Genomic DNA, 19,258 nt, shown 5'->3' with positions numbered 1-19,258 from the left:
TTTATTCTTACATACGCAATTCTTTCACATATCGGTTTAAAGTTTATGACTTTTTCTCTTAGCTGTCCTAGAATCATGAATCCTACTCCTTTTTGTCCTTGCTTCTTTCCTCCTGAGTATAATAGTGTAAAGTCTTGTTTATCAATCTGTCCTTGTCCCTCCCACCGTATCTCTTGCAGTGCTGCAATATCTATTTGATACTTTGCTAGTTCTTTGCTTATTTCTAGCATTTTTCCTGGTGCCAACATCGTTCTTATATTCCATGTGCTTATTTTCAGTTCTTTATGTTTTTTTATTTTTTTGTTTTCGTCTTGTATTTTTGTTTCCTTGTCTGCTCTTATTTATTTCTTTTTTGTGATACATCAATTTATCTGCACTCCTTTCCTTTTTATTTGCCTCGTCCGTCGCCAAATAAGTATTGTCTTGTATTCTCTCATCAGTTGCTAGTTTCTTTAAACGTTTTGAAAAACCTCATCCAACTGATTCTTGTTCTTATTCCATTTCCTCTCCCGTCCATCTATTATCAAATTGTTGTGCTTAATTTGGACGCGTTTTCCTTTCTTTATTTCATCATTTGCTATTTTGACTATTTCTTTTTGTATTTGAAATTCCTCTTTCGTTAAATAATTGTTTATATATATTCTTTCTCCTTTTACTTCTTTAAGTTTTTTTTTATTTTCCGTTACTTTCATTTTTTCCTCTTTGTTTGGCAATCTGACTAAACATGTTTTGTTTCCTAATTTCACAGCTTCTTCTATCTTTATATTAATATCTAGTTCTTTTTTCATAAAGTTCTCCATTGTTTCTTTTAGTAATCTTCTATCTCCCGTATCTATTGTCATTCCCTGTACTATAAGATTATTTTCTTTTCTTGCTCTATCGAGTCTTTCAAGGCGCACTTTTACATCTTTCAGTTCATTTTTCATATGCTCATTTCCTCTTCGCACTTCACTATTCTCTTGTCTTAATTCTTCTAATTCAATTCGGAGTTCCCTCATTTCTTCTCTGTATTGCCTTTGCTTATCTTTAATTTCTTTTACGTGAATTTTCAGATCTTGTGTCTCTTTCGTTAAGTTTGCCATCATATTATTTAATATTTGGTCTATTTTGTCTTCCTCTGTGTTCCTTTTATCTGGGGTTCTCGACACTTTTTTGCTTTTCGAAAAAGACTGCTCTTCATTTTCTCTATATCTTTTCCGATTATCGTCGGATGTGTAATCGTCGGGGTTCATTTTCTTACCGAAATTGCTCGCGATAAAATCACCCTCCCCACCTATCGCGTCGGAGGAAGATGATTTTATCAAGCAATATGTTTCTCTTTCGAATGTGTTATCCCTAAATTGAACTATTGAACACCTATTTTTAACAATATAGCTGTAATAATGTTGTTGCCAAATAGGTAAATTTTAATTATATACCGGGTGTACCAATCAAACTGTGTTTTGCTATAAGTTGGCAACACCCTGTGGAATATTCTAGCATTTATAAAAAAATACTGAAATTAAAATCGAACTATAGCCTCGGGTTTTCTTAACATTCTGTTGTTTTACACATTTGCTTATGTTGGATAATAAAAAGTTAGGAACATTAACAACTAGTTATGTCTATCATCAGAACAGAGTTTTTCTAAATAAGTGCGACAAAATTTAAGGGGTAATTTTACATGAAAAAATAATCACCGTTTGCTTTATAAACAAAGGTCCACAAATCCTTCGTTTCCGAGATACGGGATGTTGAATTTTTCATACAAATTGACGATTAATTTGTTTATTGCTCTAAGGCCTGTTGAGATATGCAAATGAAATTTGGTAAGTTTTAAGAGGTAATTATTGCGCATTTTTTGATAAAAACTAGTAATTGTATATTCACCATTGGCGTGCATATGGGTAAAATGACCCGTATGCATGCTTATGTACACTAGTATGCTTCTTAACGACGGAATACGCCAGTCTGAACAAATCGTGCAGACTCACTACCGAGTTCGTGAAATCAAGGCCTCTAAATAAACTATATAAAGCTTCCGGCCTCTCAGATCCTGACTCTGTAGAACAGCTAATGAATTCATTGAACGATCTAAATAGACCTTCGACAACCGCCACCCTCTTTTGGACACGACCCTATCCTTGCAGAGTTAAATAAAGTAAGCTTTTTTTGATGCCTTGTTAGACCAACTTATCAGCTTGTTACCCACTAACTCCACAAAGCATGATTTAAAAAGAGACTGGTAGAGGTGGCGCATGCTGAACTCCTTAAGAAGTAACTATAACACCGACTAAGTCAAACCTTATCACATGGGGTCCACTGAAGAGAGATGACGATAGGTGTGCCTACGAAGCAATGCGAAACACGGAACATCTCCTAGCCTCCCAAACTATCTGCATCGATGCACTCTCAATCACTTATGAACAGGTAACCAACTAGCAGTAGATTCTGTCCACTACTGGGAAATTATACTCAGAAGATATATTTTTTCAAATGCGAGAACGTAAAGTAAGTAAGTGTTCAATATTTTCATATTAAACCGTTTAATAACTAAAAATCTATAAATAAAACGCCCAATTAATCAAAGTGTCTACAATGATAATGTACATATTTTATATTCCTGTATAATATAATTAACGAAAAAACATTGACAGAGCCTAAGACACGCACCTCATTTATTATATTTATTTTCAATATACATAATATTATTATAGGTATGTGCACAACACGAATCACATAAACAGTATATACAATTTACATATTTAATTAAATACTGGTTCAAATAACTTTGCATAAAGGCATGTAATTATTTTTGTCTTGTACCCTCTTATATTTATTTTTCTTTCTCGATGGATTTTAAAGTAATTGAAACATCCTATGACCAGATTTGGCACAAAATACTAACTATTTAACGAAATAACTATGAATACATTTAGTTCGATTGGATTTAAAATTATCCGCCAATTCAAAGCATTGACCAAGAGAGTAAGGAATGCCAATCCCCATTAGCAGATGAAATTCCAGTGGTAAGATAACATTATTTAAGTTGCAGCATTCGATTGCATGGTCTTTTGGGATGGAACATCGCATTTAAATAGAGTTTGTAAACTTCGTGATTGGAAAATATGCTTGAATATTCCTTTATACGAAACTTCATTTACTTATAGACCAACAAAAAATTGTTTGGGAAATTATAATTTCATTTTAAACAGCAGTCCTTTTCGATTTAAAAAAATACGAATCACTTCTTCATTTAGTCATCACTAGAATCACTTCCTCAATTAGTTTTTTAGATGAAAAAGTAAATTTGAGAATTTAAAATAATACTCTAGTACATTTATTTTATTTTTTAGTAGGACTTTTTAAAGAATGACGAAATAAGATAAGAATACTAACCAGATCAAAGAACAATCTGACCAAAAAAAAATAAAGGGATGATGAAAATTTGGGGATAGATTGCTGAAATTGTTTATTATTATATAAGAGAAAGTTTACAATACTACATCCCCTCAATTTAAAAAAAATCGATGAAAATACCCCCTTCTAGGGGGTGAAAAATATAGGTACATTCAAAATATGTCCGAATTGGATAAAATGACTAATTCTAAACAACCTTTATTCTACAGAGTTTTTTCACTAAGTCAATACTTTTCGAATTATTTGCGAGTGAATAGTGAATATGTTCATTTTTAAGGGAAGTGCTGGAACAATAATGGGAGATCAATGACTAGGGGAACGTAACGATAGAGGAGATCGTCTAATACAATTCTGCCAAGAACAAAATCTAATAATCACAAACACGTTCTTTAAATAATTACCATTGAGACGGTTATATACATGGCGCTCACCAGCAGATAAACCGGAAAAAGTGATAAGAAACCAAATGGAGTATATACTGATTAAAGAGAGATATCGTAACACCACCAAATCAGTTAAAACATATCCAGGAGCAGATGTCACATCAAACCATAACCCACTAATTGCTAATGTCACGCTTAAGCTTAAACGTATTAGAAAACCCCAAAGAACTCCAAATATAGATGTTGGAAAACTGAAAGAAGTTGATATAAAAAACAAACTTCAACAAAAAATATACGAAAACTTTGATAAATTATATACTAACACCTACGAGATAATCCAACAATGGGAAACACTAAAAAGCTGCCTCCTTGTTCCATGTAAAGAGATATTAAAAGAACCGATAAGAAAGAGAGACAACTGGATGACCGACGAGATACTCGGCATGATGGACTAACGAAGACAGGCCAAGAACAAAGAGAGTCACAATTACAAAATAATTAACAAAGAAATCAGAAAAAAGATAAGCGAGACAAAACAAACTTACTATGAGGAACAATGTAAAGAGATAGAAGATCTTCAGAACAAATACGATCTATTCAACCTGCATAAAAAGGTAAAAGAAATGGCAGGTCTGCAAAAAAGTAACCACAACACAACTCTTTTAGACAAAAATGATAATACTATTATAACGACTGACGAAAAGCTAAAACGATGGAAAGAATATATGGAAGAGCTTTTCGACGAAGAAAGAGGAAACCTACAAGACATACTTTTCGAAAACAGAGAAACAAGTGTCGAAATTACAAAGGAAGAAATATTGTATGCACTAAAGAACACCAGTAACGGAGAAAGCCCAGGGCCAGATCAACTGCCTATTGATATCCTTAAAATAATAGAAAATAAGTACATAGATGTCCTCTTAAAGAATGAAATTTATGAGTCGGGTGACATACCCAATGAATGGTTGACCTCAACATTTATTTGTCTCCCAAAAAAGAAAAATGCTAGAGAATGCACCGACCACCACACCATAAGCCTGATGTCTCACACACTTAAAATGTTTTTAAAGATCATTCATACGCGCATATACCAAACACTTGATATGGATATTGAAGAAACCCAATTTGGATTCTGTAGAGGCGTAGGTACCCGTGAAGCTCTCTTTGCATTCAACGTACTAATCCAGAGATGTTTGGATGTGATCCAGGATATGTACGTCTGTTTCATAGATTACAACAAGGCTTTCGATAAAGGCCGCCACAAACAGCTAACGGACGTCCTCAAAGCAAAACAATTACAATACAATGACCTTCGAATTATAACAAATCTATATTATAAACAGCAAGCGCACATACGCATTAATGAACACACATCAGAGGAGTTCGAAATTAAAAGAGGCAGGGGTGTGTATTGTCACCACTACTATTCAATGCATACTCTGAAGAAATTATGAAAAGAGCTCTTGAGGGAGAAACAGCAGGAATAAAGGTAAATGGAATATGGAACGCCAATTAACAACATTAGATATGCGGACGATACTATCGTGATAGCAGACAACCTTAAAGACCTCCAAAAACTAATGAACAAGATAGTTGAGTATGGAAAAGAATATGAATTATCAATAAACATCAAGAAAACTAAATTTATGGGGATATCAAAAACCCAAAATAATGATGAAAGCCTGACAATTAAAGGTAAAACTTTAGAACAAGTTGAAAACTACAACTATCTTGGCACAATAATTAATCACACAAACGAGTACTCCAAAGAAATCAAAGTTCGAATAGAGAAAGCAAGAAAAAACTTCAATAAAATGAGAAAGGTACTTTATGCAAGAGAACTGAAATTAGACTTGAGAGTTAGGTTGGCAAGGTGTTATATTTTCTCGACCCTGTTTTAAGGGATAGAAGCATGGACACTTAACGCGTCGACTACTAAAAAGTTGGAAGCATTTGAACTGTGGGTGTATAGAATAATCCTGAAGATATCATAGGCCGAGCATATAACAAACAACGAAGCCATGAGAAGAGTCAATAAAAGACTGGAAATATTGGAAACCATCAAGACACGAAAGCTGCAATACCTGGGGCATGTTATGCGTAATGAGAGATACAACATACTTCAATTGATTATACAGGGGAAAATCCAGGGCAAGAGAAGTGTGGGAAGGAGAAGAATCTCATGGTTGCGTAACTTGAGGGAACGATATGGATGCACTTCAACCGAACTATTCAGAGCAGCAGCATCTAAGATTAGAATAGCCATGATGATTGCCAACCTCCGTCGCGGAGATGGCACGTGAAGAAGAAGAAGAAGCTGAAAATTTGTTAATAGTTTAGCGGTGTCTAGTACGACAAACTTTGATGTATGAGAATACTGAAACAGGGGAAATTTTAATTGTGAAACGTGATTTTAATTGTGAAACATTGTCATCCTGAAAAGTTTATGATTGTGAAAACCAGCAGGTTGTTTTTAAGTTTATATAATATGTGAGAAATAAGCATTCAATCAAAAAGAACGAGCTGCACCAAATAGTGGCCTTAAAATCAACCAGAACAAAACAAAGTATATGCAGCTAAATAAAAACGCAGAAATAAGGCAGCCACAAAATATAACAATAGGAGCATACAACACTCCCGTGAAAAGGAAAAACCTAGTAACTGAGTTTTGATAACTTTTCAGGAAACGAAAAGAAAGAAAAGTATATCGCCGTTTAATAGAATTATATTATTTTTTGTTTTTTTTTTTCGTTCAGTGGATTTCAAGTGTATGTCCCTGTAACTGTAACTTAGTTTTTTCCAAATATTTGCAGTTTTTTTAATTCTATGTCACTTACTATTTTTGAAATGCAAAGAAATATTGATTTTGCTGCGGAAAAAGCTAGTATGCTTACTTAGTTCCTAATTCATACTATTTTTGCCAAGGAAAAAACTAGTAGGTACTATATTACACTTGCTAATATGATACTTTATGATTGCTTTAAAACTATGTAAAATCAAGTAGTTAGGTACATTTTGGTTTTTAAAAATAAAAAGTAGGTAAAGTTATAATTTTTACATATATTTTATTAGAAAAATTACAAAAAGTTTTTGAATTCAACATTTAATTACATAAAACAAACAAAAATAATAAAAACTAAACTCGATTATTTAGTAAATCATTTGATGTTTCAGAAACAGGTAGTTTCTCCCAAAAGAATCTTTTTTGGCTTAGCATTGCAGGAAGAAGCTCTGTAATTATTTTTTGTTTTTTTTTGAACATTTACACCCCTATCTTCAGTTTTGCTCTCAGGCATTTCCAGATTAAATTTAGGTTTTAAAAAGTCAAAATTAATAAATTCGTTTTCAGTATGACTTTTCTTATAAAACATTTGTCTTGACCCTTTTCTAAATTGTACTACTTTAATCACGTTAAGTTTTGGGAAATTTTCATCTTTTTTTGTTCTTTGTTTTACACCGTCTTTAAAGCGATAAAAATCATCATGTTTCATTAGTAAGGTTTTATTTTTTCTAGAGGCTTTTAATATTAGCTCATTTAAGTCGTTCATTTCATAAATGTTGGATCTCTTTTTCCATAGCTTGCCAATGTTTCCGTGGACACTGTCGGCTCTCATAAAAGAGTGCCCAGCTTCAAAGTATTTTAAAGTAATACTGTTTGGACCCCAGTTAGAATTGACAATTACCACAAATGACGTAAATAATTTCCAGTTTTTATTTTGGGCACTGCAGTTGTCACACCAAAATTCGTAGTGCTCTACGTTAACTGAGGATCTTTGAATAAGCCCGCAATATGCTGATGCCACATCTTCCGCCGAGCGACCACTTATAGCTTCATGCCACAAAACGCAAATATTTTCTTCATCTTTTGTTAACGAAGCAAAAGTTTCATTGAACACAACTAATTTACTAACAAAGACAGATTTTTTTAAAGATAACTTTGGAAGTAGTAACACTTTTTGCATATCCGCGCAATAAACTTTAAATGAGTCTGGATAGTCGTGCTGTCTGTCATTATCATACGCTTTTCTGGCAGCAATATATGCCATATGGTGATCATTAAACGTATTACATTGATCACAAGTCTCTGGAATTGTACATATTTTTTTGTGCTCTTTTTGATGTACGCAAATGTCACACTCATCTTGATTTGGTTGATCAAATCCAATGTTAAGTGAATTAAATTCAGTTCTATATCTGTCATAAGATATTTTTTCATGAGTTTCACAAAAATGTTTCCACATATCAGTAATAGATAGCTCTTGAGATAAATATCTTCTATTGGGAGCATGTTGCAATTTATAGTGTGATATTTGCGGATTATAAGATTCAATATGGTTTCTTATTAGAATGGGATCCTTCTTGTTAGATGGAACAGACGAGCCTCGTTTATCCTTAACCAGTTCTAACCCCATAGATTGTTTATATCTGTTTTTGAAGTCCGTTATCATACCATCAGTTTTCATTCCATGTGTATGTAAATACATTTGCTTACACACATTCATTTCAATACCATCATCCTTGAGCAACGAGTATGTAAGGACGTGTTGACGTTTATTTTCACTATCTACTTTTCTTCTCTTAATACCCCCAATCTTTATACTGGCATTAAAATATTGACTTCTCTCGCCAAAACTCATTTTCCAAAATGACTGGCAAATATTTTGTCTTCTTTCTTCTGATAAAAATTCTCTACATTTTTTTTTACAATTACATGGTTCTAATAACTGATATTTTTCTAGATGCCTCTCAATTTGCTCTTTCGCTGTTCTTGCTCTTTTTTTTCTGTTTTTCTCGTATCCTTCATCGGTTTTATCACTGATTTGTGCTTCTATAAAAAACGTAGATATTAGTTAATTCATGTGAAACACAAAATACAAAGCATTTTTACCTGGCAGAGTTTCCTGGTTTATATCTTTCAATTGTTTATCTACTAAACCTTCATTTTCCATAACAGTGCCAACTACACTTTTTTCATTTTCAGTTTGAAAAAATTTTGCTATTCTCCTTTTTTTCTTTGTCTCATAACTTATTTCTTCAGATTCTTGTGGGTCATAACTAGGGTCTAAATCTGAGTCATCGTCAACTGTGTCATCTAAAAAGTATAAGTTTGGTCTAATTGTTTATAATAATTAATATTTTATTTAGTAACCTTTATTATGCTGACAAACGTCTATAACATCAACCGATTTTTCTTTGTGACATTCATTATTAACATCCGTATCATTTTGACTACCATCCTTTGTTCCATCAATTAATGGTAGCGGTTTTAATTCGGTATAAACTTTTGTGTTTTCTTCCTTCCTAATATCTCTTACTAAACATATTGGTTGAATATCATAAAAATGGTTTTCATTAGTAGAGGGGTTATCATTATCACTAAAAATAAAAAAATAAAAATCAAAAATGCTAGCGACAAACGTCCATATTATTATTATCATTGTAATAATACTCCAAACCAAAAGCTTTTGAGTTCGAAGGCTCTTCTGAATAAACTGTTATGCTTAGTTTATTTGATTTTTGTTTATAAATTACTCTAAAAATAATGATAATACACATATTTTAACTTCTGAAGTTTAGAATTAAAAATTGCTACATTTGCTATAAATACACAATGTGTTTAAGAAATACTTTTTAGTATACGAATATGAGCAAGATAATTAAAATAATTTCCACGAAACATAGTCAATAGAAAAATGTTTTGGTAATTGAATATCCACTGCACACAAATATAACGATTTTTGTTACATAAGTAATGGTAACCTAAATATTTATTAACAATCAGCTGACATGCGAATTTTCTAAATATCAACTAAATTAATTTGTTGTAACCTATCACCTTTTACAGTAATAAATAAGTCGGTTCATATTATTTTTTGTTTCAAGAAATGTTGATTTATTCAGAATATGTTAATTTTATAATCAGAAGTCCGTATAAATAAATCTAGAAACCTACTTTTGATTTTGTAAGCCGTCCATCATCAGGTTATCAACCAAATAATCGTCTTTCACAGTATCTTGTATCGATTTCAAACAATCTTGACCAAAGGACGCAAGTTCACTATACCTATAACAAAAAGAATGCATTCGTTACAGCATTTCTTTTGAATTATCTACCATTTTACTGATTGTTTGTTTTTTGAAAATCAAACAAACAAAATTGTACTTTGTTTGTAATGTAAAAACTAATACTCACCGCTTTTCAAGATCACCCACTTCCTGAACACAAACTACTTTATTTTCCTTAGCCAAAGCCATTATAATGTTTTTTCTTTTAGACATAGTTTTCAAAACTTTATATAATTAGATTAAAACAAATTCACCACCAGACGAGTATATGTAGGTATACACAGTTGAGACTGGCTCGACAGACTGAATAATTTAACGAAGTGCATTGGAAGAACATAGTAAAAGATCCTTCGTTTTCGCGCCAAAGCGGAATTAAATTGGAAATACCTAGCATACACACTTTAAAATAATTCGCCGAGTTTAAATGACCGGAAAAAATATGGATATATCTAGTAAATGACTTTGCTAGTTTTTTGTTTAGAAATATGACGTTTTTGTCTTTCGGCTTAAAAATGGTAAGGTATGTTATTAGGAACTTCCAATTTAAAAAAAATATTTATATATACACTTTTCAAAGGAAATATTTAGTAAAAGCCTTTGTTATATTTTTCCTTCTGAAATAAGTAGAAATGTATCGTTCACTGTATAAGTTGCTATGTTTATTCTAAAAAAATAACAAGATGCTAGGTTTTTCCAACCAAATTTATTGAAATTACCATTTTGCTAGGATTTTCCATCTGAAATAACTTTCTTAAAAATGCAAGTATTTACAAGTTTTAAGTACCAGTCGATAAAGAGCTTCATGGGGTTTCACACAATTGATACTAAGCATAAACCTAGTAAGTCACTTTACTAGGTTTTTCCTTTTCACGGGAGAACATTGAGGGGGTAAAAAACTTTACATACTTGGGATCCCTAGTCACGTCTGATAATAACGTAGCGGAGGAAGTGAAGAGGCGAATATTTATTGCCAATAAAAGTTACCATGGCTTAATTCGGCAACTCAGATCAGATAACGTCGCCAGAAAAACAAAATGCCAAATATACAAAACCTTAATAAGACCGGTACTCACATACGGCTCAGAAACCTGGACACTCACTAAAAGAAAGGAAACATTGCTAGCCACCTTTGAAAGAAAAATCTTGCAACACATATATAAGGGCACAAAAGAAAACGGAATTTGGCGAAGAAGGTACAACTTCGAACTATACAAAATATACCAGGATCCAGATATCATAACATTAATTAAAATAGGACGGCTGCGTTGGATGGGACATGTAGAAAGAATGGAAGAAGGCGAAATAACAAACAAAATATTCAAACAGATGCCAGTAGGAAAAAGAACAAGAGGAAAACCGAAGCTGAGATATTTAGAACAAATAGAAAAATATATAATAACCTTAAAAATAAAAAACTGGAGAAAAAAGCTCGAAACAGATCAGAATGGAGAAGAATCTTGGAACAGGCCACGACCCAGAAAGGGTTGTCGAGCCAGTGATGATGATGATGATAATATATGAGAAAATGGTGTCCGGCAAATATTTTGGGCAATTTGATAAGTCCGACACGTAGAACATGTCAAATGACAGGGATTATATTGGCGCAAAATAGCAGTCTGATTTTTGCATGAGAGTTTAATGAAAGGGTACCAAATCAATTATTGGAAGCTCTGTCCGACAAAATACATGGGACCTTCTCGTAGTCTGACGTTCGAAACCTGTAACCTGTTCCACAATTAAAACTTCTTCTGTTCCAGTGTTCCCGTACATCAAAGTTTTTCCGACTAGATAACGTTAGCCTAAATAAATTTTTAGCCTGCTATTAATAAACTTTTTGTGGCACGCACAATCCAGACCTATAAAATCGTTGTTTCATTTAAGTTTTTTGTCCTATGTTTATGACATATTATATCAGGGAAGATAGATATTCCCTTTTTTAGATGACATTGTCTGTGCACTGTACTATTTGTCGCAGTCCTCACGAGATATCTTGAAGACTCCCTGATTTCCCAAAGCAATTTTTATTTTCGCAGTTTAATACTTAAATAAGGGATAACTTTAATGTAATAAAAGTGTTTTGGTAAAATTAGGGATTTAGTATAGTATAGTTAGACCCAAACCCAGACATCCAAAGTGAAAGTTATCCTCAAACACCAAACTGTTCTATATGGTCCACATAATGTTTAGAAAAAAGTCACACCATTTTGAGCGTAGGTTTTGGGGGGGGGGGGGGGGGGGGGGGGAGGGGGGAGAAATCTTCAAATTCGTAGTTTTTTACGTTTTGCGTCAATATTTCTAAGACTAGCGGTTTAGCATGAACAACCTCCTACACAAAATTGTTCTACATTAAATTTGAAATAAAAAAGGCTCATGCATAACCCTTCTAAAATGAACGGTTCCAAAGTTACGGAGGTAGTATAGTATAATTGGTCCAAAAAAAGGCCTAACCGAGGCATCCAAAGTAAAAGTTTTCCTTCAACACCAAATTGTTCTATATGGTCCACATATTGTTCAGTAAAAAGTCACACAATTTTGAGCGTCCGGTTTGGGGGGGGAGATGGGGGAGAAGTCGGTAAATTAGTAGTTTTTTTAAGTTTTTCGTCAATATTTCTAAAACTATGCTTTAGGGTAAGGAATGTTCTATAGAAAAATGTTCTACATAAAATTTAAAACAAAAAAGGTTCTATACAATATAATTGTTATAAAATCAACGGTTCCAGAGTTACGGAGGGTGAAAATTGGAGGTTTTCGATACTTTTTATATTTACCGATTTCTCCCCCCTCTCCTCCCAAACCCGACGCTCAAAATGGTGTGACTTTTTTCTGAACATTATGTGGACCATATAGAACAATTTGGTGTTGGAGGATAACTTTCACTTTGGATGTCTGGGTTTTTGGTATAGTTATATCATAAATATTGCCCAAAAAATATAAAAAGTATCGAAAACCTCGACATTTCACCCTCCGTAACTCTGGAACCGTTGATTTTATAACAATTATATATAGAACATCTTTTGTTTTAAATTTCATGTAGCACATTTTTGTATATAACATTGTTTACGCTAATGCATAGTTTTAGAAATATTGACGAAAAACTTAAAAAACTACTAATTTAACGGCTTCTCTTCCATCTCCCTCCCAAACCAGACACTCAAAATGTTGTAACCATTTACTGAACAATATGTGGACTATATAGAACATTTTGGTGTTGGAGGAAAACTTTTACTTTTGATGTTTGGGTTAGGCCTTTTTTTGGACCAGTTATACTATACTACCTCCGTAACTTTGGAACCATTCATTTTAGAAAAATTATGCATAGGGCCTTTTTTATTTTAAATTTAATGTAGTACAATTTTGTATAAAGGGTTGTTCATGCTAAACCGCATAGTTTTAGAAATATTGGCGAAAAACTTAAAAAAACTACGAATTTACCGATTTCTCCCCCATATCCCCCCCCCCCCCAAACCCGACGCTCAAAGTGGTGTGACTTTTTTTTGGACATTGTGTGGACCATATAGAACAATTTGGTGTTGAAGGATAACTTTCACTTTGGATGTCTGGGTTATGCCATCTTTTGGATCAACCATACTATACTAATTGTGGGTTAAGCCACTGTTGCTCCGAGTGCCTAATTTTTAGAGTTGACCCATTATTTTTAGAAAAAGTGTAATGTCATGTCTGAGTAAAATATCCAGCTATACATAAAATAATAGTATTGTGTTAGTGAAGTAATCATCTTTAGAAGATTCATAGCGTGCAGGAAAACTTTCCAAGTTTTGTAGTGGAGGTTGACGGAAACCTAATATTCATTCTTGTAAGAGCTGCGCTCGCTGTTCTCAAAATTAATGGCAAGGAAAAGCTGCTCTTACATATATGTATGGGGTAATTTGTTTACTGCCAACTTCGGTTTTAGCCTTCAAGTTGAAACGTTATGATTGTAATGTTAAATTGCTCAATATTATTTATCTATGACTAATAGTTTCAAACAAAAATGTTTTTTAAAACTTGATTTTATACGTCAAAGAGTATACAAATAATATTGTGGTAGGGGAGCTTAAGCGGGGATTTTTGCAGTAACTCGAGCGCGTCAGATTATCATATGGGGAGAAAATTGGTACCCTGTAGATGTACCTCTACCATATATTGGCTCTAAACACATGGGAGTTCGTTAAGGGGGGGCCGAAAAAAAGATATATATTCTTAGAAAAACTCGAAATCGTCAGATTAAGATAAGGTAAGATAAGTACATGCAAAACAGTGTATATTTCAAAAATCTGACGATTTGGGATTTTGGTAAGGAAATGGGTGAGTCATAAAGTTTCACAAGAAAAAAGCAAATATTTCACTGAAGTGAAGGATAAATCTAAAAACTAAAAAATACGTGCTCAATATTTTTCAAAAATCTATCGAATGATACCAAACACCACTCCCCGCGGTGAGAGTAAATTTAAAATTTTAAATACGAATTCCGCGATATTTCGTGGAATGAACATCAGATCGAAAAACTGAAAAATACACTTACTGCATTTGTTTGAAAAATCTATGGAATTGCACCAAACACGACCCCCCACGGATGTGGGGTGGGGGTTACTTTAAAATTTTAAATAAGAGCCCCTATTTTTTATTGCAGATTCGGATTCCTTATGTAAAAATTATTAATTTTTATTTAAATAGGTATTTTCCTAACTAGTGTGGAAAGTGATACTTTCACGCACGAGACTGCCGTTGACCCGAACGACGCGATAGCGGATACTTTGAATTTTCGGTATTGTAATTCGATATTTCGGTATTTTAAATATTCCACTAATTCAGTTTTTTCTCCCCTTTTAACGTGCAAAAAAAAGTTAATGCACAGGGTGTTTTTTTTTGGGTCGGAACATTTTTCCAATACTTTTAATCCGGCCCGGGATTTTTTATAATTGTAAATAAATTAAATAATTGGATATAAATTTAAAATAAATATACAGTGTGGTTAACAAGGTGTAGTAGTTAATTTTTTTTCTACTTTCGCAATTCACATAATTTCAGAATTCAAATTTCAAATTTCAAATTTTGCCGAAAATTCAAAGTATACGCTGTGAGCTCGTACGTAGAGGGGATATTTAAAAATTCGCGAGCGCCAGTAGTGACAAGTCTGTGCACGTTTACTGGAAATTTGACATAAATGTCAAAGTGATTAATTTAAAATTAAAAATAAAAAACCTTAATTATAAAAAAAATTAGTTGGTCAAAGCTGTGGTATATATTTTTACCTTAAATATATTTACGTTTTAAATACTGAATTTAAGTTTTTTTAATGTTCCGTAATATGTAATTATAAATTAATCTATTAATCTTAGCGCCATCTACACGATAATTGTGAAAGTATCCGAAATAAGAAATTAATATTTCATCAATAGAACGTCAAACTGATTAGCAAAATCTTAAAAAAATCGATTACAATTTAACTACTTTTTTGCGTTGTAAAATATTAAGCGATAACAATTAAATAATAAATTTAAAAATTACCGGTGAAAGTTGCATTAAAATCCGCTAGGAGAGACACCAACGAAGCTCAGAGCGTATACCACTAAATTTAGTTTTTCATCCTCTTTTCAAATGCAAAATTTATTTAAAAAAATTTAATGTACACGGTGTTGTTTTGGGGTCAGAAAATTTTTCCAATATTTTTTATTCCGGACCTAGATTTTTTACAGTTTTAAATGAATTAATTGATTGTACACCTTAAATAATATTTTCGTGCCAAATATGAAATAAATATACAGTGTGGTTAAACAGTTATGAACCAAATAAGAAAATGGCAAAATAGATAAAACACACAGTATCTTTGTTATTAATGAAGTAAGACCCATTAAGTATGGAATTTTTGAGACTGCCTACGTGTCCTCTTTCGTGTTAACGTGTCTTAAGTGTTAACGTATGTTACTTTCCCAATGAAACACCCTGTATAGTAAAATTTATTATAGCGCAGAGACTGAGATGGCTAGAACATATAGAAAGAAGAAAAAACGATCTTCTGATTATCCCATTGACCGCCTATAGAAGAGGTTGGAACTTAGCAGCTAGGAACCATTTTGTTGAACGGCACCTGACTGCAATAATCGAATCACTCGCTGGCGCGTGAACAGCACTGATTGAAGTAACCATATGACGCGCTGGCGCGTGATTGGCAGAGAATGGGTTAAGAAGTTCACCAGATGGAAGCCAGAAACTGAAAGACCAAGGAAAGACCAATAAAGAGATGGGAGGACAAAGTTACGAGAGATATCAAAATCCTGAAAGTGCGAAACTATAAGGACCTATCCACATATCGAAATAAGTGGAAGAAAATTGTAACGAAAGCCAAGTCATACAACAAACTTTGACAACACACAAGAGGAATGCGGAGTAATTCAGCGAAATAAGAGAAGAGAGAGCTCTGAGAAAGAGTGGACTCCAATCCGGAATAAAAACCTTGTCTAGTCTAAGAGCTAGTGAATCCTCCGAGTAAAGGTTTCCCTGTAAGGCTATAAATTTGTATAGTGATAAGTAATAGCACACCAAACCTAAAAACGATAACCTGGCAGCCATCAGCTCTGCACGTGTATCTATCAGGTGAATCGAAAAGTGCATAGTTTAGGGTGTAAAATAAACTTCCTCCTGTAAAGTTTAAATTTAAGTATGTGTTTGAGTAAGCCATTTAGAAAAAGTGTGTAAAATGGCAGCCGACTAAGATTTTTTTTTGTTTTTTTCTTAAAATTTATTTTTTGCATCGAACAAAGTTTTTTTAGGTTTTTTTGGATCATTCCAAACAGAAAAAGTTGTTACTGACTTTTCTCTTAGGTTAATAGTTTTTGACATATAGGCGATTAAAAATTTAAAAATTGCGAAATTGGCCATTTTTAACCCTCAAAAACTATGTCAAACCTAAAAATTTCAATGTTGCGAATGTAGGTGGATATTCTCTAAACATGGATTGATAAAATCCCGAAGACTCCTTTGCAATTCCATATCGAAAACCCCTTTGTTTTTTAATTGCTAATCAAGCGGGCGAGACAATGTAGTATAATATGTAATATGCGTAAATATAGGTAGGTATGTGCAGAACAATATTTTGATTCAATTTTTTTCACCATCTTGCTTGAAAAGGTTCCCTATTAACACTGGAAGCACAAGAGCGGTCATTTTGACTGCTTTCTATTTTTGGCCCTCTCTATTATTTATTCTTAGTTGTTGTAGAAAGTTGATAATTTAGGACATTTCCTAGATCTACTTGAGGATTATAATTCTTTCTTTACAGGTACTTAGTGTAATTATTTTTGAGATGTGTTAGTATATACCTAGAAGCACCAGGGCGGTCATTTTGATTGCTTTCTATTTTTGACCCTCTGTATTACTACTTATTCATAGTAGTTATTGTGGAAACTTGAAAATTTAGGACTTTGCTACATCTATTTAAGGATTACAAGTTCTCTTTTGCAGGTAGGTACTTAGTGTAATTACTTTTTGAATATGTTGATGTCTACCTAGAAATATGCGATCCTCATTACGGAGAAGAATTACCAGATCTGAGCGATGATCAACAGATAAATTTGCACTTGCGTCGGAAATACGGAACCTATTTATAGAGAATTGTATATTTTGCTACACCTACAACTGGCTAAAATATATCTATCGACGAACAGTTTTTTCCCACAAAGGCAAGTCGTCGCTTCACCCAGTACATGGCGTATAAACCCGATAAGTTTGTAATCAAATTCTGGCTTACAGCTAATGTCTAGTCCAAATATTTATTGCACGAATTTCCTTACCTACGGAAAGATCAACAACGACCAGACAATCAACTTCTAGGGGAACAGGTAATTAGCCATCTAATGGGTCCATTAATGAATAAGGGAAGAAATGTCACGACACATAAAAAGTATTACGAAAGAAGGCTACCAGCAGTACTGGAACAATAAACCGAGCAAGAAAGGATATTCCTCCGTCAATAAAAAACGAAAAGATGGAATTATACAAATCAAAAATTTTCATACACGAAGACTTGACCTAACCAGGTGTACCAAAGAAAAATGTTCTAGCGCTGAATTCTCTATACTCGAACAATATTGAAATAGGCATAGACAAAAAGGAGAAACCTAAAACCATTACCTACTACAACCATACAAAATACGGAGTAGACGTTGTAGATCAGATGGCCATACAGTGCTCAACCAAATCGGTTTCAAGAAGATGGCCGTTGCAGGCTTTTTTAATAGCTTAGATATGGTAGGAAGAAATACTTGGATTCTGTATAAGGAAGTAACTGGTTGTCAAATATCTGGGCAAACTTTTCTACTTCAGTTAGCAGAAGAATTGCGACAATATTATCTGACTAAGGGCAGGACAACATCAACGGCAACAAATCAGAGATACAACACCTCAATCAAATAATAAACGTAGGCAGTGACAAAAGCTACAATATCTCGGCAATGTGATGCGGAGCGAGAAGTATGGCATCCTATGACTCCTAATGCAAGGAGGGGTAGATAGCAGAAGAAGCATCGGAAGAAGACGAATTTCATGGCTGAGGTATCTGAGGGAATGGTTTGGGTGCAGCTCAAAACAACTATTCAGAGCTACTGACTCAAAAATTAAAATAGCTATAATGATTGCCAACCTCCGTAGCAGAGATAGCTCCTGAAGAAGAAAAAGTGGAAAACTGGGAACTAAAACTGAAATAGAACATGTTAAATCATATACCTATGTAAAAAATTTGTGTGCAGGTCTTGTTCAAGCAAAATTAAAAAATTTTATTACTACATAAATTGTGATTAAATAATTTATTTAAATTAACTAAATGTCTTTTGTTAGTAGGTATTAACTCAATATAGGTTTTTTTTAATTAAAAAACTATACGAAAACTACTGGCGATAGAAAATTCTAATACCCGTCATCTTGACCGCTCCGGTGCTTCTAGGTATGCAAAAATGTTGGTGCTTCTAGTGTTAACAAAGGACACCGCAGAAACCTTATGGGAAATGGCCCATTGTCCAATGCTCTGAAACTTTGGTTTCTAGTAGTCCTTGATGTGTAGAACAAATCGGCAACTATCTCAAAAAATTATGGTTTTAAAATATAAGCCTCTGAGGTTATACCGTGAGGAGGACGTTTGAGTTGGAATAAATTCATTTTCTCGAGAATGGGAGACTCTGAAGGAAAATCCCGAAAGAGGTCTATTTTTATTTTTAAATTATAATTTTTTGGCATATACATCATACTAGTGACGTCATCCGTCTGGGCGTGATGAAGCAATGGATGATTTTTTTAAATGATAATAGGGGTCATGTGATAGCTCATTCGAGAGGTTATTCAATTATCTATTCACTAATATAAACATTAACATAATTATTTATACAGGGTGCCCAAAAATTTTTTTTAGTTAAATTAAT

At 33.2% G+C, this 19,258-nt stretch overlaps 2 protein-coding genes across 2 annotated transcripts in view; both read right to left on the bottom strand.

Annotated features, from left to right (window-relative positions):
* The window catches only part of LOC126880302 (calbindin-32), a 697,932-nt gene that overhangs the window by 497,082 nt on the left and 181,592 nt on the right, over positions 1-19,258 (bottom strand). The gene's annotated exons all lie outside the window — the stretch shown is intronic.
* LOC126880303 (uncharacterized) lies at positions 8,795-10,530 on the bottom strand. Its single transcript, XM_050644101.1, has 2 exons — positions 9,736-10,530; positions 8,795-9,158 (listed from the first exon to the last, which is right to left on the bottom strand). Exons 1-2 carry the CDS (start codon positions 9,864-9,866, stop codon positions 8,924-8,926), a joined length of 366 nt encoding a protein of 121 aa, XP_050500058.1. The 5' UTR covers positions 9,867-10,530; the 3' UTR covers positions 8,795-8,923.

Source organism: Diabrotica virgifera, chromosome 2, assembly GCF_917563875.1.
Source record: "Diabrotica virgifera virgifera chromosome 2, PGI_DIABVI_V3a".
Lineage (NCBI taxonomy): Eukaryota > Metazoa > Arthropoda > Insecta > Coleoptera > Chrysomelidae > Diabrotica > Diabrotica virgifera.
This window is presented reverse-complemented; position numbering and strand designations above follow the sequence as displayed.